Source organism: Scardinius erythrophthalmus, assembly GCF_964197995.2.
Source record: "Scardinius erythrophthalmus genome assembly, chromosome: 15".
NCBI lineage: Eukaryota > Metazoa > Chordata > Actinopteri > Cypriniformes > Leuciscidae > Scardinius > Scardinius erythrophthalmus.
Window position 1 is genome coordinate 24,546,717 of NC_138235.1, and position 26,906 is coordinate 24,573,622.

General features: G+C 38.0%; 1 protein-coding gene across 1 annotated transcript; it reads right to left on the reverse strand.

Moving 5' to 3' along the window:
- Positions 1–159: 159 nt before the first annotated feature.
- On the reverse strand, positions 160–26,906 carry spsb1 (splA/ryanodine receptor domain and SOCS box containing 1). The gene is made up of 3 exons (XM_081387161.1): positions 26,670–26,906; positions 5,683–6,564; positions 160–1,753 (listed from the first exon to the last, which is right to left on the reverse strand). The coding sequence occupies exons 2-3, from the start codon at positions 6,374–6,376 to the stop codon at positions 1,626–1,628; spliced, it is 822 nt and encodes a 273-aa protein (XP_081243287.1). The 5' UTR covers positions 6,377–6,564; positions 26,670–26,906; the 3' UTR covers positions 160–1,625.

A 26,906-nucleotide genomic window follows, 5' to 3' on the forward strand; every position in this document is an offset into this window, starting at 1 on the left:
TACATTTCAATATTAAACAGAAAATGTTACAGATAAGTAAACAAAAAAATAAAGTAAACAAGCAAACAATTAAGTAAATGGGCAAATGAAAAAGATTAACTAATGAACAGACCATTTTCATGGGGTTTAAGAGCATAAAAACCACAAAGAGAAGAGATGTCAATTATAATAAACTTTATTAGATAGTTACCAATATTATCTACATCACTGAATACAAAGAGAATGGTGGTCTGCAGGCAGAAAGGGTTTAAAAACAGGGAACCAAAACGATCCCCCTAATGCTTAGCAAAATGGCTGCCAAACAGGAACTACATTTACACATCTAAAAGACTAGAATGGGGGGGGGGGGGACATCTGGAAAGAAAAAGACAATAATTGGCAATCTTACTTTCTCTGCATCAAGACTTTAAAATAACAGAGCAAGAAACATCAACATTTGCCTGCGTGCCACTTTTAACATGAAGTCATAGACAAGGCACCACACAGCAGTGTCACTATTCAATCCCTGCTTTTCTCAAATCATCAACAGGTTAAAAACAAACACTCGAATAAAACCGGCAAAAAGTAATTGTGGGAAGGGTGTTCACAGGTTTTAGGGGCCATTACAGAAAGCAAGCTATACAACCGCTTATTGATTAATGTATGCTACATAGTTTCACAGTGATGCTATCTTTAATTTAATATAAAAATGACTTTAAATCATGGCTTTCTCTTAATATACCAGTATCATGAGCCAGGCACTTCAGATATTGCAGTGTTAACAGAGGTGAGGGACTTGTCGAGAGATTAAAAAAAGCTAGCATAACGCACTAGCTGTGTTTGTTTCCATGAATGTTAGCCTCTCAACTCCCCCTTCACTTACGTCAAAGGCTTTTTCCAGGCCAGACGGTCAGACTTACAGATAAAACCAGGCTATTTTTAACCTGCCAAGAGTGAGCAGGGAAAGACATCGCCTTCCCTTGAGTGTGTCAACTTGCTGACCTGTTAACCGTGGCCACGGATCGGAAGCTGACTCAGCTACATTATTATACTGACCGCAAGGGGAAGGACAGTTGAAAAACATATAAAAATGTCAATATCAACATAAAAAATAGCTGGTTGTTAAGCCTAAAGGTGTTGAGAAGGTAATGTATTTTGCATTGCCTGCAATATATGGATCACTATATGGACCCTTCAAATGAATGACATGATACAAGAAAGGTGCCAAAATCTCATTTAAAAAAAAAAAAAAGAAGAAAGGAAGGATGGAGTAAAAAATTATAAAAGGAAAAGGCCTTGACAAACAGCTGAAGTTTCACTAAGCCATGATTAGAGAGAAGAAGGGTTCTTGTTTTCATATCTGCCACAGGATTCCAGCGAAAGCATTCGGGTGGATATCCAGTAAATGAGCGAAGCAAGAGACGTTGCCACACTTGATCCTGAAAGCATCAAGCATGAGACACCCTTGGTCTGATTTGTAAAAAAAAAAATATATATATATTGTTGGTATTATATCCAGTGACCGAGAACGGCACCGAAACCAAAACAAAGATGCAATGAAACAGGCTTGCCAGAGTGAAGATTAATCCCAGAGAGAAACAGAGGTGGATGCTATGCCTTGAATGGTTGTAAAGGCACTACTATAATCATTGGTAGAGCAAGTAGTTCTTAAGGGAGGCAGGTAAGGGCAGTCCATGGATTTCACTCAGTCGTTCTCTCCCCAACGCGACCCGTACCGAGCGCCTACAGAGGTCCATTAATGGCAGAGGTTCAGCTACAGGCAGAGAGAGAGAGACAGATAGAAATTCATTAGAAACAATCACTCAAATACTTTGTAAACTTGTAAATCCTGACGTAAGCTGTCCTTCCCAGTAAGACTATGATGGGGTTGTGTGTCAGACTGGGTGTTTTATATCATTCATGTTCAGATATCCTCATTTACACACATAACAAACATGGTACAGCACAAGCCCAAAACCTTGCGTAAATGTTAGGAGTGCCGGGAGTCTGACGTGGCTGGGCGTATGAGGAGCGAACAAGCTTATTCTTAGTAGAGAGCGTGTGGTAATATGATAACAAATAAAGAAGAACGCAAAGATCTTTGTTGCATATTTGGGTTTCTTCAACCATGGGCACTTTGTCTCAGGGGTTGATTTTTATTAACAAAGTAACATTAAGCATTTATATTGTTGAAAGTGCTTTAACACGTAGTTTGAAATGTGGTGGAAATTACGTTGTAGTGGGAATTTATGGCTTTCTAAAATATATATTTTTTAAAAACAAAATAAAATAAATAATCTGAGATGCATGTAAACTAATCATGAAAAAAAATGTGTTTTTCTAAAAGTCTACATGGCCAAAATGCCCAAAGTTGAAGAAATATTAGTGTATGGATTACATTAGCTTACAAAACTGACAAAAGCAATTCATCAGCTGATGCTGACATAATAAAGACTTGGGTTTAACTCTTTTACAATTACAGAGAGAAGAAATTGTGTCCAACAAAGAAAAAATTCATACAGTGTGCACCTGGCTTAAAGTATTACAAGTTTCCCCACAGGTCCCATTAAGCCCAGCCATATACACACCAGCAAGTACTTTGAATTTCTGAATGGTTTCCACACAGCACCACCTGCGCGGATGTCGAGATTACTTCATATAACGCACACTTTTGCAAATGAGACACTGGGGAAACCAAACAGAGTGATGTAAGGGATGAATAACAGCACATTTATACCTCTGTTGACCACAAGCATGACGAAGAATGCATTAAAGGCACTGACACAAGACAGATACAAAAGGAAGCCAAGGCCTTGGAGTCAGAGGCTGAGTAATACTCTGGCTACTCTTCTCTCACACGCAGACGGGAGGAGAATTCTCCAAAAATGGGAACACCTGTATCCTAAACTGATGCATTAAGGCAGCAACAATACTTCCCAAAGTCAGACCTTCATTAAATGTTGCTACACATGGCTCACTCAGGAAAGCGACTTAAGAGTCATTCCATCATCTAATGGCATGCAAAACATCAAGGTGATAAAAGGTATTCCTTTGGAAAGGCCATCATTAGTGGCCCGGAGACTGCTTCCACTGAGAGCAAGGCGGGTTACAGCTGTCCCAACTCCCTAGAAGTCCAGACATGAGTAAGTCTGGCCCTCACCTGCATCCTTTCATTATATGACCACAGAATGATAACATTATAAGAATGCCCTCCAAAACTGACTCATTACAGCACACTGGGTTGAGGAAATGAGTCAGTCGCAGAAACTACATGCAAAAACAGCCGAAATGATGTAATCTCAAGAATGTACAATTTGATGGAAGACATTGCATGTTAGCTAGCTCTCATTTGAACGAATGACTAATTTTCAAAACCCTTGACCTTTTCCACTTTCAGAAGAAAACAAGCTAAAAAAAAAAAAAGGGAAATATAAAAATAAAAAAAATTAAATGGCTGATGCAAAATCAAAGACTGATTGACTACCATTGCAAGGGAACCCGTTCCTAAAACTCAGCTATTCGTGTATAAAGAATATTTTACTTGCAGAATAAAATTAGTAAGTCCAGACAACATTTTCCCAAAAGCCATGTGAATTTATTTGCATCAAATACACTTAGCGCAAATATTCTCTCTAAAGCGGATTCAGAGCAATATTGCCATAAATAGCTACAACAAAACTTAGATTTTACAGTAAGTTTATAATTTCTTATTGTTAAAACTATGGATGTCAATAAAATAAAACTAGATAAAGAAAACATTTATATCAAATTTTCTAGGAGCACTCAAAAAACAAACAAAAAAAAACTCTGATCTAGAGAACATGTTGGCTGATATGAAGAACATTTTAATGATGGTCAAAAATTTGAAATTTCTAAATTTAAAAGAACAATATACAACATTTACTCACACTATAAAAACAAAATATAACAGAAAATGTTTTAGCCATTGAGAAGCCTGAGAACACTTCTATCAAACAGATATAGGTGTCTCACATAATCAGGCTAATTAAGGAAAAGCTCAGTTTTGATTCTCTATAATGGAGAATGTCTGTTTAAATATTCCTGATCAGGCAGCAGTGGAATCTGCTCAAGACGTACGCAATAGTGAAAGAGCAGAGCAAAGCGGCCAGTTTAATGATTAGCTTCCAGGAAGTGTGAGAGATAATGATGTCATATGCTGTGTTTGAAATCGCCCCCTTTACCCTCATTCACTATTCCCTACATTACTCCACTAATATAGTCCACTTGAAGGAGTGAATGAAAACGAGTGAGTGAATTTAGAAACTGAGTGCGCCGGAAGAGCTGCCACTTTTGCATAGTTTGTGCTTGCCGTTTAATAATCAAATGAAACTTAGCAAACTGGCATCTCCAGTAGTAATGAAAAGATTTATCTTTAACTCTGCTATGGAAAGCATGTATAAACCGCAATTAAATAATTTAATAATCATGACTAATGAATAATCAATTATGTGCTAAGTTTACACAACCAGTTACATTTTTATTAACTCACAAATGCAACCATAATTTATAACATGAACATTGAATTAAACTCTTTGAAAACTGCACACCCTCTACCATTTGGGACATTTACAACAGATAACTATCAATCAAACTGCAGCTGGGTTGTTTTGATTAAGTAATAAATACAAATAAAAAAGAAAATACAGGTTACTTACAGAATTTAAAGTTCATTCAAATTATGTTTTTTTATATATATTAAAAGTTTGTTTTTCGCAAAAGCACATAACTACAACAGTCGTTTTTTGGCAAAAGCAGATAACTCCACGTTTCATGTTTCAGAGTTAAACAAAACCCAAGTAATTGCTATGATATATTATAAAACACTCGGTTAATCTAGGTTTCTATGTTAATCTCCTCAGTTGACAGACGCCAGAGTGTGATTACACGCAATACAGGGAGCTTTTCCCTCACCACTGTAACGTCCTGCTTTAGCAAGATTCCGTGAAAAAGTTTCAGCTTTTATTTTCCATTTATGCCCCGAAGACATCACGGGTTCATCAAATTCAGTGAAATGATTCATCCTCGATCACTTTTAGTCAGCTTTGATGAAAGTCCTCTCAGCTAGCGCGTCTTTTCGAAGTGACTAGCAGCCTTGTCATCTGACCTGAATACTGCATGCGGATTCACTAAAACGGACTTACTTCACAAACAACAATGGTGCTTGTCGGTTTCTGCTGTAAAACGAACTCGCGATGCCTTGACAGTGGACAATACCGGCTTTTGTGACAAAACGCATTTAGGGTTCAGTCAATCTTGTCAGGTGTCTATTTCAGGGTAAGGATGTGGAGAGTGTCAAAATAAAGGTACCTCATATCGATATTTTACGTGGCATCAATGTATCGTTAGATGTTTGATCGATGCATCGATCCATATCGATGTATTGTTACACCCCTAATAGTTTCGGAGACCACTAAAAATGTCTGTCCCTTCAAATAGTGCCCTATTTAAGGGTATAGGGGTGATTTCGGAAAATCATAGCTTTTATCAGGTAAATTGAGCTGGCTTCATGTAATTAATGAATGAGAAACAAATCCTTCCATAGACACACTAGCTACAGCCACTTTCAATGTTTAACAACCCACAGTCAACCTTGTTATTCAAGAGACGAGTAGAGGAGCCATGAAAAAACAGACACAGATAACAAACAGGCAAATTCAAACAAGCAGAAAGGGTGATACTTACGATCAAGTCCATTGATGTACCGGATTCTGATTTCACAGTGTCCCCAGACAGCACTCACTACAGGGTATAGCTTCCTTCCTTTGAGTCCTCTGAAAGCAACCCCTAAATATTGTCCGTCGACAATAAAACTTAAAGTCCCCTCGTCCATGTCCAGGACCACCAAAAACGAGTCTGGAACGATAAAGGTCTCATCAGGCTCAAGAAAAGCTGGATACGTCCTACTGGGCTGATTCTTGCCATCGTGATAGAGTTTGTTACGTCCCAGGTCCCAGCCCCAGGACTCGCTATTGTTTCCTACAAGTGCAGTGTATCCTACAGAATGCAGCGGGGCTTCACCCGTCGCCACACCAACAACGGCATGGGTTCCCCGCTGGCGCATGGCCCAGCTGATCTCCCACACATGCAGTCCCCGTGTGTATCCCACTCGGCCCCGGATAGCATCTGTGCTCTGTGCTACGGGGTGCCGGTGAAATATGAGTTTATTGTCCTCTTTAACAAAGATGTTAAGCGACCGGTCATCATTGTTCCACGAGTGCTGCACTTGGACATCCTGCAAGGCTGATGGCATGTCTAACAACATATCCAGACGGGAAGGCTTGGTGTAGTCGAGGGCCTGCAGCTCTAGCTTGAGAGGCCGAAACGCCGGGTCCCGCATGTCCACAGTCTTTATGCCTCCCGGAACCTTCTGCCCCATGCTCTGGGTAGTCTTATTAGCACTTTACTCCCCCTCTTATCACAAAACGAAGCAAATAACAGAGAAAGAGGGCAGTCAGGGTCCACTCCTTCACCTATGCCCCTCCACCAATAAGGAGGCCAAGGCCGCTGTTTTTATGCCAGTGGTTGCTGGGAAACCAGGTCAAAGCAGCTGCTAGTAACGCTCACCTGGGGAGATTAAAGGGAGAAAAAAGGCACACAGTTAAATGACTGAAACAATCAACTTTTTTACAGTTGCCTGTTTTCCCATATCACAATAGAAATACAACCACCAACAATAACAACAGCATAATCATCATGTTATTTTTTCCATTACAGTTATAAATGACTGTTTATTAACTAATAATAGATATTACTACTATAACACAAAAGTAAAATTATCCAAACTGACAGAGTGTGTTAAAGATATAAAGTATTGGATGACAAGTAATTTTCTTCTATTAAATTCAGATAAGACTGAGGCATTCGTTATTGGAACAAAAAACCTGTACACAGAATCTCTTTTAGAATACAATTTGCATCTAGAAGGCTGTACAGTTATTTCATCCTCTATACTTGAAGTCATAGTTATATTAGTAATATAGTTATAGCAACTTGTCTTTCATAGGTTACAAAAACAGCTTTCCACCTTAGAAACGTCGATAAGCTACAGAACATGCTATCTGTTTCTGATGCAGAAAAGCTAGTTCATGCATTCATGACCTCTGAAATGCATACTGGATTAATGCATTACTAGGTGGTTGTCCTGTATCCTTAAACAAGCTACAGCTTGTCCAAAGAGTTCTTACCTGGTCAAGAAAACATGGACAATTTTATAATTTCTACACTGGTTAGTTACCTATTAAGTTCTGTATCGATTACAAAGTATTATACTGACCTTTAAGGCCCTAAATGGTTCTTCTCCTGTGTATTTAACTGATCTTCTATCGCCCTACAATCCATCACGCTCTTTAAAGTCATAAAACTCTGGAATTTTGGTAGGATCTAGGATGTCCAAGTCCACTAAAGGAGGGAGAGAGTGTTCTCACATTTGTCTCCTAGACTTTGGAATCGCCTTCCTGATCATTTTCGGGGCACAGACTCACTCTCCCGGTTTTAATCTAGATAAGACATCTCTTTAGTCATGCTTTTACATAATACATCTCATAACCTTGTACTCCAGTAACTTGTACAGCAGTTATATCATATTAAATGCACATGTTTGTCTTTTGCCTTAAATGTTATGAACAGCAACTACAATTCTTTTCCATTTTCTTTTCTGTTTCTACTAGAGATCACACCAGCTCCAGTTTGGATCCATCCTCTTACAAAGATTTCGGATGACCCAACACTTGAAGAGTTTACGCCAACCCCAGCCAGGACTTCAGGTGACACCAACTCTGAATCAACATAGACAACTGCCAATTTTTTTTTTATATTTTGTGATCATTATGATCACAACCTGAAATAAATGCTTTAATGAGATAAGTTTCTGCCTAAATTAATACATGTTGGCTATACTGCATAATTTGTATTATCTTAGAACATTACATGGACAGTCACTTCTGATAACAAATTACTCTAAGTTGTAATGTAGAACATTAACATCGACGTTAATGTAGAAACAGGCATTTTCTGTAAAGCTGCTTTGAAATGGTGTATTGTAAAATGCGCTATACAAATAAATGTGAATTGAATTACTAGGTTTATTAAACTACTACTATTATACAAAACGGATCATGAAATGTGTATGTGCATCATGTATGTTATACAAGCAGATCTTTGGTTTTGTAACAAAACAATATTGAACTTAAGTTACATATCTTACCCAGGGGGCAAAGGGGGTTTAGCAGACATGGGCTGCTGTAAAAGGTTGTCATATAAAAATGAAATCTATGATGTCTGAGGATCACAACCTGTGTGGCCAACCCGGTCAACAAGCTGCTGGAAACTTGTAATTAGGGTCAAAACAATGTTACCTCAAATTCGGCTTTAACTCCCAGAATCACCCAAACATGCTAAAACGGTTTGATTATATTCATGAATCGTGAGCCATATCTTCCTGATACTTTATGCTAGAAACAAACTGAGCACACATTTAGAAAGAGTGGAAGATAAGCTTTCATCTGATGCCTTGATTGTACATGTAATTAGAATGTAAGAGTTAACAATGCCTCTTAATTCATAGGTAGGCAAAAAAAAAAGAAAAAAATATTGAACATTCCATTTGTAATCGGTAGCATTCTTTTCCCTTTGTTGTTGTTAAAATAAACAAATTACCATGTAAAGTTAACTTTTACTGGATGAAATCATATTTTGATTTTTTTTTTTTTTTACTAACCAGACAGTCCTCATGGCCCATAACACATTTAGAGGGAATTCAATGTCAAGCCTATAATAGCCTGTCAATTCAAACAAGATCCAAGAAAGAAGTTTACCATTAACTGGTGTTAATTGTATACTGCTCTGTTTCTGTATGTACAGTATATCGTTTGCATATTTATGCAATATCAATTATTTGTATTGCAATGTCTATTGCTAATATTCTTTCACAAGTGGGATAGCTTTATTTATTCTATTGAAATAAAAAAAAGGGATTTGAGGATTTTGGGTTAGGCTGGTTAGTGTTCAATCCAGGTGTTTGGAGTGTGAGACAAAGGTACTGACAACTAAATGCTGAAAGACTAAAACACACAGGAGTCATGTGTGGAGTAGGTTTAAAAGTATTTACTGATTAAAACTGTTACATTAAGTAGCAATTTGTACCAAAAAAAAACAAAAAACGAAACAGACAAACAGATTACAATTCAGGGTGATAACTAATTTCTGTAATAATGTTTATACACTTTGTTTAGCTGTTTCGGAATCACCGCTGCTGTCGCTGCTCTATTGTTTCAGCATGCTGTGTCCTGCTACATTTGGTTGCCAACCCCTAGCAACGGCATCCTGTGTAGCATGGAGCCGTTCTTCTGACAATCTTTAACCAGAGATGGGCACAAATACATCAAAAAGTATTTAAAAAAAAAATACAAGTAATTTGTAATTTGAAAATACAAAAATATATTTTTTACAGTCTTCTGTAGTGTAAGTGTGGCGTTAGGTACATGTAAGAGTCTAGAATATTGCAATATTATTGTTTAGTGCAGAAGATGTGCTTTTAACGTACATGTTGCCACATACTGTCATAATAAAAGATAATTACGCATATAACACTATATTTGTATTATTTACACAAAAACTAGTTAACGCTGCTGTGAGGGCGTTTCTAATAGCGCGGCTGTGACAAAGTTGACAACTTACTTTCTTCCGACTGCCATTATCTATTTTTTTACTCTTTTTGAAAGTTGTGAAAACACCGTTCACTGTTTCTTTTGCTATTTGAGCAAATTGGAACACAAAAATATATATTTAATGTAGTCTTTCATTCACTGCTATAGAAGTTAACCCAACTATGATGCCTTACTTTTCTGAGAAACCCAGAAATGTGAACAGGGTCAATAGGATGTGTCACATCACGTGATTTACTTGCCAAAAACTGTGATAGGCAATTTGGTAGTCCTATTTGTATTTTATGTCTATGGTCCTAGGGATAGTTCACCCAAAAAGGAAAATTAGCCCATGATTTACTTACCCTGACGTCATCCTAGGTGTATCTTACTTTCTTCTTTCAGAAGAATACAATCAGAGTTATATTAAAAAGTGTCGTGGCTCTTCCAAGCTTTATAATGACAGTAAATGGGTATATTTTTCATCAAAGTGCATCTGTCCATCATAAAAGTGCATCTGTCCATCATAAATGTGCATCTGTCCATCATAAAAGCGTATCTATCCATCATAAAAGTACATCTATCCATCATAAAAGTGCATCTATCCATCATAAAAGTGCATCTGTCCATCATAAAAGTGCGTCTATCCATCATAAAAGTGCATGTGTCAATCATAAAAGTGCGTCTATCCATCATAAAAGTGCATCTGTCCATCATAAAAGTGCATCTATCCATCATAAAAGTGCATCTATCCATCATAAAAGTGCATGTGTCCATCATAAAAGTACGTCTATCCATTATTAAAGTGCATCTATCCATCATAAAAGCATATCTATCATCATAAAAGTGCATCTATCCATCATAAAAGTGCATCTGTCCATCATAAATGTGCATCTGTCCATCATAAAAGCTATCTATCCATCATAAAAGTACATCTATCCATCATAAAAGTGCATCTATCCATCATAAAAGTGCATGTGTCAATCATAAAAGTGCGTCTATCCATCATAAAAGTGCATCTGTCCATCATAAAAGTGCATCTATCCATCATAAAAGTGCATCTATCCATCATAAAAGTGCATGTGTCCATCATAAAAGTACGTCTATCCATCATTAAAGTGCATCCATCCATCATAAAAGCATATCTATCATCATAAAAGTGCATCTATCCATCATAAAAGTGCATCTGTCCATCATAAATGTGCATCTATCCATCATAAAAGTGCGTCTATCCATCATAAAAGTGCGTCTATCCATCATAAAAGTGCATCTGTCCATCATAAAAGTGCATCTGTCCATCATAAAAGTGCATCTGTCCATCATAAAAGTGCATCTGTCCATCATAAAAGTGCATCTATCCATTATAAAAGTGCATCTGTCCATCATAAAAGTGCATCTGTCCATTATAAAAGTGCATCTATCCATGATAAAAGTGCATCTATCCATCATAAAAGTGCATCTGTCCATCATAAAAGTGCATCTGTCCATTATAAAAGTGCATCTATCCATCATAAAAGTGCATCTGTCCATCATAAAAGTGCATCTATCCATTATAAAAGTGCATCTATCCATGATAAAAGTGCATCTATCCATCATAAAAGTGCATCTGTCCATCATAAAAGTGCATCTGTCCATCATAAAAGTGCATCTGTCCATCATAAAGGTGCATCTATCCGTCATAAAAGTGCGTCTATCCATCATAAAAGTGCATCTATCCATCATAAAAGTACATCTGTCCATCATAATAGTGCATCTATCCATCATAAAAGTGCATCTGTCCATCATAAAAGTGCATCTATCCATCATAAAAGTGCATCTGTCCATCATAAAAGTACATCTATGATGGATAGACACACTTTTATGATAGATAGACACTTTTATGATGGATAGACGCACTTTTATGATGGATAGACGCACTTTTATGATGGACACATGCACTTTTATGATGGATAGATGCACTTTTATGATGGATAGATGCACTTTTATGATGGACAGATGCTCTTTTATGATGGATAGATGCACTTTTATGATGGGCAGATGCACTTTTATGATGGATAGATGCACTTTAATGATGGATAGACGTACTTTTATGATGGACACATGCACTTTTATGATGGATAGATGCACTTTTATGATGGATAGATGCACTTTTATGATGGACAGATGCACTTTTATGATGGATAGATGCACTTTTATGATGGATAGACGCACTTTTATGATGGATAGACGCACTTTATCATGGATAGATGCACTTCTGATGGATAGATGCACTTTTATGATGGATAGATGCACTTTTATGATGGATAGATGCTCTTTTATGATGGACAGATGCACTTTTATGATGGATAGATGCACTTTTATGATGGACAGATGCTCTTTTATGATGGATAGATGCACTTTTATGATGGACAGATGCACTTTTATGATGGATAGATGCACTTTAATGATTGGTAGACGTACTTTTATGATGGACACATGCACTTTTATGATGGATAGATGCACTTTTATGATGGATAGATGCTCTTTTATGATGGATAGATGCACTTTTATGATGGATAGATGCACTTTAATGATGGATAGACGTACTTGTATGATGGACACATGCACTTTTATGATGGATAGATGCACTTTTATGATGGATAGACGCACTTTTATGATTGACACATGCACTTTTATGATGGATAGATGCACTTTTATGATGGATAGATGCACTTTTATGATGGACAGATGCACTTTTATGATGGATAGATGCACTTTTATGATGGATAGACGCACTTTTATGATTGACACATGCACTTTTATGATGGATAGATGCACTTTTATGATGGATAGATACGCTTTTATGATGGACAGATGCACTTTTATGATGGACAGATGCACTTTTATGATGGACAGATGCACTTTGATGAAAAATATACCCATTGACTGTCATTATAAAGCTTGGAAGAGCCACGACACTTTTTAATATAACTCTGATTGTATTCTTCTGAAAGAAGAAAGTAAGATACACCTAGGATGACGTCAGGGTAAGTAAATCATGGGCTAATTTTCCTTTTTGGGTGAACTATCCCTAGGACCATAGACATAAAATACAAATAGGACTACCAAATTGCCTATCACAGTTTTTGGCAAGTAAATCACGTGATGTGACACATCCTATTGACCCTGTTCACATTTCTGGGTTTCTCAGAAGTGTAAGGCATCATAGTTGGGTTAACTTCTATAGCAGTGAATGAAAGACTACATTAAATATATATTTTTGTGTTCCAATTTGCTCAAATAGCAAAAGAAACAGTGAACGGTGTTTTCACAACTTTCAAAAAGAGTAAAAAAATAGATAATGGCAGTCGGAAGAAAGTAAGTTGTCAACTTTGTCACAGCCGCGCTATTAGAAACATCCTCACAGCAGCGTTAACTAGTTTTTGTGTAAATAATACAATTATAGTGTTATATGCGTAATTATCTTTTATTATGACAGTATGTGGCAACATGTACGTTAAAAGCACATCTTCTGCACTAAACAATAATATTGCAATATTCTAGACTCTTACATGTACCTAACGCCACACTTACACTACAGAAGACTGTAAAAAATATATTTTTGTATTTTCAAATTACAAATTACTTGTATTTTAATTAAATACTTTTTGATGTATTTGTGCCCATCTCTGGTTAAAGGTTGTCAGAAGAACGGCTCCATGCTACACAGGATGCCGTTGCTAGGGGTTGGCAACCAAATGTAGCAGGACACAGCATGCTGAAACAATAGAGCAGCGACAGCAGCGGTGATTCCGAAACAGCTAAACAAATTGTATAAACATTATTACAGAAATTAGTTATCACCCTGAATTGTAATCTGTTTGTCTGTTTCGTCTTTTTTTTTTTTTGTGTGTACAAATTGCTACTTAATGTAACAGTTTTAATCAGTAAATACTTTTAAACCTACTCCACACATGACTCCTGTGTGTTTTAGTCTTTCAGCATTTAGTTGTCAGTACCTTTGTCTCACACTCCAAACACCTGGATTGAACACTAACCAGCCTAACCCAAAATCCTCAAATCCCTTTTTTTATTTCAATAGAATAAATAAAGCTATCCCACTTGTGAAAGAATATTAGAAATAGACATTGCAATACAAATAATTGATATTGCATAAATGTGCAAACGATATACTGTACATACAGAAACAGAGCAGTATACAATTAACACCAGTTAATGGTAAACTTCTTTCTTGGATCTTGTTTGAATTGACAGGCTATTATAGGCTTGACATTGCATTCCCTCTAAATGTGTTATGGGCCATGAGGACTGTCTGGTTAGTAAAAAAAAAAATCAAAATATGATTTCATCCAGTAAAAGTTAACTTTACATGGTAATTTGTTTATTGTAACAACAACAAAGGGAAAAGAATGCTACCGATTACAAATGGAATGTTCAATATTTTTTTCTTTTTTTTTGCCTACCTATGAATTAAGAGGCATTGTTAACTCTTACATTCTAATTACATGTACAATCAAGGCATCAGATGAAAGCTTATCTTCCACTCTTTCTAAATGTGTGCTCAGTTTGTTTCTAGCATAAAGTATCAGGAAGATATGGCTCACTATTCATGAATATAATCAAACCGTTTTAGCATGTTTGGGTGATTCTGGGAGTTAAAGCCGAATTTGAGGTAACATTGTTTTGACCCTAATTACAAGTTTCCAGCAGCTTGTTGACCGGGTTGGCCACACAGATTGTGATCCTCAGACATCATAGATTTCATTTATATATGACAACCTTTTACAGCAGCCCATGTCTGATTTCCTAAAAAACAGGTGTTTTGCCCCCTGGGTATCTAGTAAGATTTTAATGAGACACCCTTGATTAGGCACATGTTTGACAAGCAAAATAAATCTACTCTCCTATACAAACTCAGACAAGAGTGGATCGTTAATAGCACAGTAACGGTATCATTCTGTCAGTTGCATGCTCAATGCCTCACTTGTGTGTGTTACAATATAGTTTATTGGGCCAAGGCACTTTTCAGAGTCACATGACATGTGCATAGGAGAAAACAAAACTCTGGCTTTACCACAACTAACCGCTCCTCTTGACTGATTCACACAATGCCCTTTAAAAATAAGGGATATAAAGGAGAGAAAAAAACAGGCTATTTCCTTTTAAGCTTGTCTAGTCTGAAGATAACAGGAAGAGCAATAAAAAGTCTGACATATATATATAAAAATACAGAGCCGAAATGTTTTCAGGGAAAACCACAAATTCAGGCCAGCGAATATTCCACCAGACAAGGTCAGTGGCAAAAGAGGCAAGTAGGAGGAAAAAAATAAATTTCATTAGACATGCTTAGAGACTAGACATACCAGTGCCGTGTGTGAAATCCCCACCCGATGTCCTGGTTTCTAACGCAATTCCTGCCCTCCTAAATTACATCACTGTTAAATCTGATATTCAACAATTAGGGCAGTCTACTAGAAAAAAAAAAAGCTTTATGGCTGTTATCTCCCAAACCATAAAAAGTGAAGTCATTTGTTCTTTCCGTACAGTGCATAAATGAGCGAAACTGCTTATTGAAAACAGCATTTCATAATAAGCTACTGAAGGGCCCCAAGGGTAATTGAATTGTAGACAAGAGTTCATTGAGGAGCATCTTAGCCCTTTCTCTGATACAAGTAAACAACCTTTTAAATGGGTCACGCCTCTCCGCCACTGGCCTACCCCAAGGCAGAGGAACACCAAGAAGTGGGTGGCAAGTTTGTGAATGCCAAACAACAGTCTTCAATGGCTGTCCAACCTTTAGAAAGTAGGAAACATGTTAATTTGCACACTCTCTATGCAGGGAGCAATTAAGCTCCGTGGCAAAGCACCAACACACACAGACAACAGCCTTTTACAGATCTGTTAGAACCCGGTGACCATTTTAAACGAGATATCGCATTATTGCATGATACACAGGGGCAAGGTGATGTTGGTGATCCTGCAGGATTGTCTCCACTCTTTGCATGGTGTTCTAAAAGAGACTGCTTGGCATGTCAGGTGACAACCTGACTGTTTTTGATTGGTTGAAATTTTTTAGTGGTTTATGAGCAGGGAGTTTGCAGGTGGTTTGCTGACCCCTTCTGTGTAGAGCTGATTGAAATGCGTGATAGGGGTTCTGGTGGATTTGTTGGGCCTGGGGAACAGTGGTTGCTTTTGTCTTGTCCACATTTAATACTTATGCAAAACTGGGCTTCCATAGACTTCTACCTCCCAACCTTGCACCTACTTGGATGCAAATATGTACCTCCAACTTGAATTTCCAACTACATGCCCCATTGATGCAATTTTGAACATTTTGTGAGATTTTAATGAGAAAACACCCCCCTGATTTTCTTTATTCAGCTTACGCTTTACACAAAATAAATCTACCCTGCTCTACAAACTGATAGACAACAGATGTTTTAATAGCACAGCAACTGTATTATTCTGTCAGTTGATTGCTCAATAACCCTGATGATGGCATTGTGAGCAAGTCAACCAGTGGAGATTTTGCTTCTATATACAAAACCTCCACTGGTTGACATGCTCACGATCATCAGGGTAATTTCTCTTAAAAGTTGCAGCATGTATTTGCAAGATGACGGACGCTACTCTGAAATGGGGACATTATCTTCGACAGGTTTTAATCATGATACTGAGGCATCTGGCAGGCAGCTGTGAGTGAGGGGCAAAGCAGGAACGAGAAAGTAGATGACAAATCATGGTGTCAACCCAAATGTCACACAGATGCTCTATTCAGACAGTGGGCAGACGGGGTGAAAATGGCAGACAAATGGCACTTTAACACTGCTTGATTAAAGAAGTGTGAAGACTTCTAAACTGAGAGACAAAATAAATCCTAGAGGACATTCAAATGAAAATCATCCTTAAAGTCCCTGTAAAGTCAAAATTAAGTATGTGTTCTGAGTTTGTCACACCACAGAAAAATGTGTTATTAGCCACCCAGTCAAATTTTAATGATAAAAAAAGCCGGCAAGTACATAAAATAAGCGATCAAAATCTTGAAAAAATGAGCAGTAGTCTCTGCTCTAAAACGCTGGGGGCGTGTCCGCTGGCTGCGCTGAAACCACGCCCACTCGCGGGAAAGCACGCTGCCGTCGACTCACAACAACACTCAACTGTCACCGCTACAGCCGGAATGGATGCTCCTAGCAGCTTAATTTGTTTTACAAAGCCATACATGTTCGAGCCTGGACTACCTACTATAATTATAACATAAGCAAAGCACACAAGGCAACTTACACTCATTGGTGGGCACGCACTGACGACGATGGCACCAGTTGTCGGCGCGACGGGAGGATGAAGGCCGAGGCGGGAGATAGTCGGTTCGGCCACATTCACCAGTAACAGCGGATTATCAGTGAATGAATCCCAGTTGTCTCCGACGAAATCATGTAAAATGATCACTACAGAGGCGGGTTTTGGCGGTGATCCTCAGCTCTCCATCAAGGTGGCTCTTCACAAAATTAATCCACCTCTTGTTGATATGATAGTTTTTCGGAAATTTAAATAAGGACACCGATCTGTTTTGTACGTGATCGCATCCAGGTAATACGCATTTCCGTGACGAAGGCATAGCTAGCTAGCAAACTGTAGGATGTAGTAAATAATAGTACTGACAGTAACTCGCGATTGAGTTGCAAACTGATGCGAAAGGGGCTCCAGTGCGTCATCAAGTAGGGGCGTGTCCAATAGCTCAGGGGGCCTCAGTGCGTCATCGAGCCCCCGTTTTAGCCCCGCCCAAAAAATCCGGAACACAGCAACGGTGAAAAACTGTTTAACGGTCTAACTCCACAATTCAGTACTTTACAGTGCATAGTCTTTGTAATATGATTTAGCAATACATTTCTAACATTTATAATGTGTTTAGAACTTTTTTTTTGAATTGCCTTTACAGGGACTTTAAAGTATCCTCACATACATTGTTTTTTAATTGCACTGCAAAGTGGTACATATACCATGCCAGGAAGGCAGCATAAACATGGGTTACAACTGCAGAAATAATGTTACAGAATTGCATTTAAATATCAAGCAATGTTGGAGCAGAGACGGAGTGGGTAGCACATTGTTCATGACACACAAGAAGCTGTTGTGCTCACAGGACCTGGGTTAGGGTGCGATTTGGGTCATGTCCCGAACCCAGTAACCCTCTCTCTCCTTCCACTTTCCTATTTAAAAAGGCAATAAAATTTATAGTCATAAAAATAAATATAAAAGCCAACAAATCAACAGTGATTTGTTTTTTTTAAAAACTTTTTATATTATTTAAACACGTTTATAGCATTATTACACCATTTGGAGGCAACAGGCAAGCAGCCTGAACTCAGCTGTGTAAAACAATTGAAAAATATAATTACTTTAATCCAGGGTGAGTCTACGTTCATGAAGGGAGTGTCAATATAAAGACACCCTGATCTCTTTCAATACAAATCAGACCTTCATATTATTCTAACTATTGATCATGTTTTGTCTTGTTGGTTACCTTTTATAACTTATGTGCTAAATTGCATATAAGCTAAAGGAGTTAGTTTTAACTTAAAACATGAATTGCTAAAAACGCATTTGGGTTTTTTAAATTGCTGACACTTTTGACATTAAGTACTTAACTTTAAAAAAAGAAAAAAAAAAGTTGAATGACATAAAATGTCATTAAACCAACAGGACATAACATGATCAACAGTGAGAATAGGTTTGAGAAATATGAAGGTCTAATTTGTATTGAAAGAGATCAGGGTGTCTTTATACTGACACTCCCTTCATGAACGTAGACTCACCCTGGATTAAAGCAATCATATTTTTCAATTGTTTAACAGGGCTCTTTGGGGCTGACAGCCGTTATGAGAGAACAGGAGCACGCTTAACCAGCGCTCACCCGCTAGACAAGCCCAACAGCTCTAGGCAGAGCCACAGCAGGTGCTGCTGTGAAACCGTTTCAGAAAATGAAAACACCCTTCACAAATATATAATATCTGATCAGCAATCTGATAGAAATCTTCTGAACGTTGCTAAAACACTCATGTAGGCCCCACGTGGAGACCAAATTTGGGTGGTGCAGTCTCTGCCATGATGGTGGTAGAGGAAGCCTCTTGTTTAATGGTCCCTACCCTGTGTTCCCTACCTAAAAAACAAAAGTCTTTTGATGAGTAACATTAACTGAAACTTAAAGACTGAAACTACATACATATGATCCAATATTTTTAGAAGAACACAGCAACATTAAAGGGGAAGTTAAACAAAAAAAAAGTCTCTTTGCATTTTTGTTGTCCATAAATTTAAATAATCCAATGTTTTTTTGGACCCTGCTGACTTTCATTGTAGGGATAGTAAATGCTGAACCATAAAATATACCATTTTGTATTCCACAGAATAACGCCAGTCAAAGTTTGGATACAAATTAAAGGTGTCCATCCAACTGGATAAACTCGCATTACAGGTAAGAGGTGATGCTCTTCACAACAACCTGTCCTGCAACTATGTAAAAACAGGGAAATACTGTATATGAAACTGAGCCAGGAAGCGAAAAATAATCTGAGACACCACATACGACATAAGAGCATCTGCCAAATATGACTTCCCCATGCATGCTCATCACTGACCTTCACAGATCTGATTCTGAATGGAGACATGAAACTAAAAATTAGAGATGCACCGATTACAATTTTCTGGGCCGATTCCGATGTTTCATTAGGTTTGACCTGCCGATACCGATTTTAGCCGATTCCGATTTCATTTTTTCTAACCACTTTACAGCACACACAAATATTTATTTTATATCATTTCTGTAATAAAACATTTTACAATTTGCATAGTTCACACCATAGGCGCCGATTTATGTTTTCCTCCGTGGGTGCTCATGGGCGCAAGCCCTTTAAAAAAAAAAAAGTAGTCAAAAAATGTTTGCATTTCAGAACCTTAGGAAATGGACAGCGGCCGACACGAACACACACACCTATTTAGCCTACTTGATAATACAGCCGTAAAGTAATCTTTCAAGGACAGCGCCACTTCTCACAAATACAGACAGGATTGGAGATGGAAAGTTTAACTGACACGTAACCGCGATCAGCTTCGTGGGAAATTTACAAAATGTAACAGTGTTAAATTTGACAAATACTGTTCGATAGAACTGCTTGGTTTGTTACTACAGTAACAGTTATCTGCGTGCTTCCTTCTCAGCGATGAAGTTCCACATTGGCTATCCAACACGAAAATGCATGCAGCAAAGCCTTTCCCAACATTGTTTTCTTCAGTTTTGTCGACAACTTTACCATCTCCACTAGCTATTCTTTTCTTCAACTCCTCAGACAGCATCCATCTCGATGACTGCAAGCAGATCGCGCGCGCGGTTATGATGACTTTTTAAAAGTGAAAGTAGGTATAGAGACTCCTGAGAGGGCGTGGGCACAACTGATGTGGATTTTAAATTATTTTATTTACTTGAAATACAGGCATATTTTTGTAGATGTGTTCCTAAAAATGTGCATATAAGTTTACGTTTGAACGTGATTGTTTTAAACCCGTGTTTAGACCCGTGTCCGACCCGCACCCGTTTGAGCAAAATTTTTGTTGACTCACCATTGCGGTTAATTCTTCAGGAGGATATACTGACTATGGGAGCAACGTCTCTGCGTACAGAGCGGGGTCACTAAATAGGCGTTTTCATCCGAGAAACACTTCACATAGCACCAACTGCAATGTTTAATGACAGTCTGGCACATGTGGGTGCTCGGTATTTTCCGTGGGTGCTCAGTATTTTCCGTGGGTGCTCGAGCCCCGGAGCACCCACGGTATCGGCGCCTATGGTTCACACACATCTAAAGTGCAGTGTTGTGGAAGAACCATTTCCTTTTCGCATTCAATATCCAATAATTATATATATATATATATATACACACACATGTATTTAGCAAAGAAACGTCTGTATGAAAACAGGGAATGGCAATAAAATAATATATAAATAAAAAATAAAATAAATATAGCCTTGCAGTATTAAGATATTTCTCAAAGCACACACACACACACACAGGCCTATTGCAATCACTTGTACAAACTGAATAATAAAACAAGTTTAAATGGGTACATTTTCTATAAATATTAGTCTTTGTTTTCTTTTCTGACATAGCCTACTCCAGTTCTTGTTAAAACACGCAAATTCTGTGCATTTTGGGCACTTTTTTTGTGAAACCCTATAAGGCTATTTTCCATCAAAAGTGTGCTTTCCCTTTAATTGAGCGTGAGCAGTGCAGCAAATAGACTCGGCGCCGAAACACGCGCTTCACTGCTCGCGACGCTCCTGCTTGATGCTCACGCGCTGCTCCTGCTTCCGTTGTGAATGCACTCAATGATTAACATGCACGCCAAAAAAAATACGCGCTTGCAGTCTGAACGGACGTAATTCACGAGGTTTTCTACATGTGCTCCATGTGCACGTGTGATGCTGATGTTGCGCGATGTTAATCATGCGGCGCCCGAGTGCATTTGCCCGGCATAAAATCGGCATTTGTCAGACTGACCGGCCGGTCGCCGGTTACGGCCGATCACGTGAAAATCGGCCAATTCCGGTCACCAGCCGATCAATCGGTGCATCTCTACTAAAAATAGATTTACAACAGCTCAGCATTTCTTAGTTTACAGTAAGGGCTGCATGTCAAGACATGCTGTATTGTTAGCATAATGAGTTATTCACCAAATGAGTGCAGTTACGCTAGCAAATTAAATGCTGTGTATCAAAGCCAATAGAACAACAGAGTAGTGGGAGCTTTAGTTTGCAACAACAAAATAGCAAAAGCTATTTCAAACGCCCTCGGTCACCCGTGAATGAAGCGAAAAATCTGTCAACAATCAATTTTCTGAACAAAACATTCATTCAGAAGCATGTTAAACAGATGAATATGCTAACATCACAAACTGAAGGACTTGGAAGTTCACACCAAGACAATAATTCATTCAGCTGAACCAAACGGGTGATCCTCACCACACGGAAAAGTGCCAAGAGAGATTTTACAGGGAACATGGGCTACTAAGAGACATTCATTAGTGAAGTTTATGCAACAAAGATCAGGGCAGTTGCAGTGACATGTACAGACTTGTGTAACTTAAGGTTTAATCTCAGCAGACACAAATCAATTCACCTCTGAGGGTATCAGGTCAAACAAAATGTCTAAGACCCAGCTTCAGTGTCTATGACTGCACCAACAGCATTGACTGATGCAAAGTGATAATTTCCTGTTACTTCATGACTGACATGCTATATTGCTAAATATATAAAGCACAGGGCAAAATGACTGAGCTATAAGCGATAGATTAAACAAATTGCAATAGTTCCACTTTTGTTTAAAGTGTGATTTCCTATTATATTAGGCCTATATAGCCTACTTCTATTCCGAAAGACCACTTTAAATTGATAAAGTGCAGTACAAGACATTTATGTTAACAATATTTCTATTTCAATAAATGTTGTTCTTCTGAAATTTCAATTTTTCAGAATAAATCAAAGTTTTCAGCTTTGATAGTCAGAAATGTTTCTTGTTCCTTCAAATCAGCATATCAGAATGATTTCTGAAGGATCATGTGACACTGAAGACTGGGGAGCAATGATGCTGAAATTAACTAACTTAAGTTAGAAAGGTTCTTCATGAAACCTCTAAAATGTAATCAAGAACTTTAAGAAACATGACAACACAACACACTGAGAGCCAAGTGCCTGAGAACCACAGAAGAACTTTCTTTTAACAAATAAAAAAATCTAGGCCATTCCATGTTAATGTTAGCTCAAACCAGGCAAGCACCATTAGTGAAGGGGAAGGTGAACATGAGCAAATCACAGTTTAACATTACAAAATTCACATTGCTGTAATCCAGGTCAGTTCAGCAGGACGTCCTCTACAGCAGAGGGTCAGGAGTAACCCGTTACACAGGCCCATTACATCTGTGTTCAGTCAGGGGCATTTAGTAAAGACAGTTAACAGTAAATCAGTCCCACCTACTGTTCTTGCAAACACAAAGGAAAGATTAATCTGTCTTGAATACATCAACCACACAGTAATCTGACATTAAATAGGACATCAAACACTGAGCTGATGTCTCTGCGGGTCATCTCAGAACTCATTGACGAGAAACCCTTTTGAACCACAGTTTCTGACTAAATAGTGACTAAACTAAAGTTCAAGTTACCACAGTAAAACTGTGGTAACTTCATATTTCTAATAACAGTGATGTCAAATATAAAGCGACAAAGACACTGGCTGAAAATAAGATTTAGGGGCAGTTTACATGACACCACTTTCAACTAAAAACTGAAAATATTTTATGCATTTTGGGAGCCTGAAAACACAAACTTTTGAAAATGGGTTCAAAGTGCAAGTTTTGATACCAAAAATTATACCATTATCGTCTCTGTGTAAACTACAAAAAAAACATGAATTTGTGAAAACGTGGATGTTATGCAGATGCATATTATGCGTTCAGTCCATCCACCTAATTTTTCATGTAGAGCAGGCATGGCCATTGTAATTTTCATCTGTCTAGCTTCCTGTGGCATTTGCTTCGTTATTTTTAGCTGTACAAAACATCTCATTGTGCGGCTCGATATTGCAAACCGGTATTTCTTACCATATTATTTTAATGTATTGCCTTAATTATAAACAAGATTTGTAGTGCAAAAAGTTTTAGTTTACTGCACTTTGATATATTCTTCTTGCATTTCCCTACAGCAGCTAATAAATCGAAAGTCTCGCACATTCACAGAAAACACCTTACTTGCGTGCTGAAAAATAAGGTGGATAGGAGCGTAGTTTCTCTTTACAAAATGTCATCGCCACCTACTGGCCTGGTATGCATATTACAGCGTTATTAATAGTTTTCGCAGATCCGTGTGAATGGGGTTCGTTTTGACTGTTCGTCTGTATGCGGAAAAACTCAAAAGGATCAACATTTCTGTTTTCAGTACATTGTCGTGTAAACACCCCACAAAACATGAATTTGTGAAAACAGTGACATCATGCATACTATACAGGGCTCCAGACTAACTTTTCCACTGGTTGCACTGGTGCTACCAACTTTCTCAGTTGGTCGCACCAGCATATTATTTGGTCGCACCAATTTTTATTTTATTTTTTGCTACATGCCATGGGATTAATCAATGCAAGCTGATGAATAGTGGTCTTAATCTGCATACCCTAGTTTTGCACTGATGTAATAAGACTGACAGTGACACAAGACCTCATGTTAGCAAAAAATTAATCTTTTAACTCTAAAAAAAACTAATAAAAAACTTTTATGTTCTTTAATGTTTGATTATAATTTTACTGTATTCACATAGGGATGGGAATTGATAAGATTTTATCAATAATAATGCCACTGACGATTCTGATTATTGATCCGATTCTTTAACGATTCTCTTATCGATTCTTGATAGCACTGTGTGGGAAAATGTAGTCAAATGCTTTTCAAAAAAACAAGTGGTTTTATTTATTTTAAAGCTTAAGCTTGAGTAAGCAAACTGTACTTTTTATGTAATTTATGTAATAAATAGAACCTTATTGTAAAGTGTTACTGATTAGTACACCGATTCAGACGTCTCCTGAGTTCACTGTTGGAAAGATCAGTTGTTTTAACCATTCATTAAAATGATTCGGTTCAAATGAGTCATTAGTTCGCGAATTGGACGTGTCATGCGCGTTGTGTGATTATCCCAGCAGTTAGGACATGGACATCCAAGATTTCAGTCAACACAGAAAACATTTCATCACTGGATAGTTTTTTTTTTTCGTTTAATTAAAGTGTTTTTTTTGAAGAGAGAGAGCGCGCGCGCGACCGGGTCTCTCTCTCTCTGCTCGTTCTTTCAGTTAAACATGCGCAGCAGTTCATCTACATTACTTACCGATCAAATAAGACTTTGGAGGGCGCTAAAACAAGTTCAATGCAGGAAAATTCATGCGTGAATTTAACTGAGTAGTACATGACCATGCACTCGCACCAATGCGACCACATCAAATTTTAACTCGCACATTCTCTTTGGTCGCAGTCTGGAACCCTGCTATAGGTAGGAAGTGTTTCTTTACAAAATGACATCGCCAACTACTGGCCTGGCATGCATAATGTTTAGTCATTTTCTCTGATCCGCGTGAACGGGGATTGTTTTGACAACGATTGTCATTTGCATGCAAAAAACTCGAAAGGATAAACGTTTCTGTTTTTAGTCCATCGTTGTTAGTTCTGCTAGGCCTATATCTTTAAATATAGCCTACAACATGAGTGTGATCGTTTATTGCTGTAATGTTAAAAAAGCAATAAGTTAAATTCAGCAGTTTACATAACCAGTTAACCAGTATATAGAGGCTATATAACCAGTTAGTTAATTTCTTCAGTCAATGAAAATAGTTTCAAAAGAAGCCAAAGAATTAAAAGGTACAGTATGTAATATTGACAGCTAGCGGTTGAAATGGGTACTGCAGTCCAAATTCAAAATATTGGAGAGAGTTGTTTCCCACACTCCCTTCTCCTCGACAGTGAGGAGACTTAGCCTACATACTAAGTTGGTGAGTTGATTTACGATGAGTTGATATCGTGTTTTAATATGCTACCGTTCATAGAGATTTTTAGATGGATACAGAGGCTTTTTAGGTTGTGTAGAAGCTGTGAATCTCTGACCAAGTTTGTTCGCTGACTGGCAACCTGGGGTGTTGAAATATAATTGGGTAAATAGGCAACGTGCAAAAACAGACATTCCGACACGGAATGCACATTTCAAAGTAAAATAACTGGCTGTAACAAAGTTTTCCAAAGAAACAAGTATGTGAATTCAGCATGTTTCCTACATATCTGCAAACATATGGTATTTTCATGCTTTTGTGCAGTCAAAAACGTACGGCACCTTTAAGCTTTGCTTCTCACCGGTTTGGAATAAATATGACTGGAACGGAGCGCAAGAGATTTCCTGTTCCCCCTCAAAGCGCTCTCTAATCCCCCTAGTTCCACTCCGGGTTTTTAAGTTTCCCGCTCCTTGGCGAGATCTTGGCGGAGTTGGCGCGAGTGTGAAAACAACGCTCACTTTCAAAGGCCCACACTCCCTGCTGCAGGTAAATACACGCGATTCCGCATCTATTCACGAAAGAACACACTGACTTAAAAGAAAAACACACACAAAAAACCAACATGACTTCAAAAAACGCTCTTTCCCCCAGGCAGGAATAAAAGTCGACAGAATATTACACAAACTGGCCATTACCAAATAGCAGTCTTGGAACAACAAACAAATAATTAGAAAAACGGGCTTGATTGTTAATATAGTTAGTATAAGAATTATAACTAGACGATAGCGTTGTTCTTCATTTAGTAGTAAATAAGTTATGTACAGATCGCTTAACACAAATGGCTCCACACCAGTGCTCTAGGTCTTTAAGACCTTAAACCGAAAGTGAAGCATCTCCAGCATTGTCTAGGCCAAATATCTTTGAGGTCGTGGAGTAAAACTATAAACGGCTGCAGTTTAAGCACAATTTTCATGTAAATAGAAACTAATTTATTAATTGAGCTTCACACTACTACCTGGCCTTTCGCAGAAAGGTTAAGTGTAACTTAGGCTATCCACTGAACAAAATAATCAGACACACAAATCTATTAATGCTGCCAAACTTATCTTGGGTAGGAAACTATTAAGCGTAGGTCCACGAGGCATCTTTGTAGGTTTAAAACATAATTTTATACTCATTACAAACACAGGAAGCAGTTGTTGTTTAACGTTAGTGCACAGCTAACGTTAACGTTACTCATTTATTATTTACACAGACGCATTAGGAAATGTTCCACAAGCTAGCACGTTTATATCGCCTTTCACGTATCGGGCTATATATCTTCGGCTTGTTGAATGAGTACAGCGACTGGTGTTTGCTTTCGAAAAGCTTGGAAAACGCGAGTGTTTGCATGTGAACACACAGCAAAGACAAAAGACAGGCAAATGTGTTAAATCGAAACAATTTCAGACCCTACCTGCAACGGATACACGCCGGCAAATAAACCATAGGCGAAGGAGTGGAGCGAGTATGTTCCTTTCAGTCGGTATTCCCGTGCAAATCCATGACTATACTTCCTCTCTGTCTTTTTAGCATAGGCTTGTATTGGGTGAAATGATGGCTGCTACAGCGACAGAAACATCTCTCCAGTCACGTGGTCAAATAGCTCTCAGCTGCTGCTGAACGAACGTCCCTCCCAATTGAGCTGAGCTGT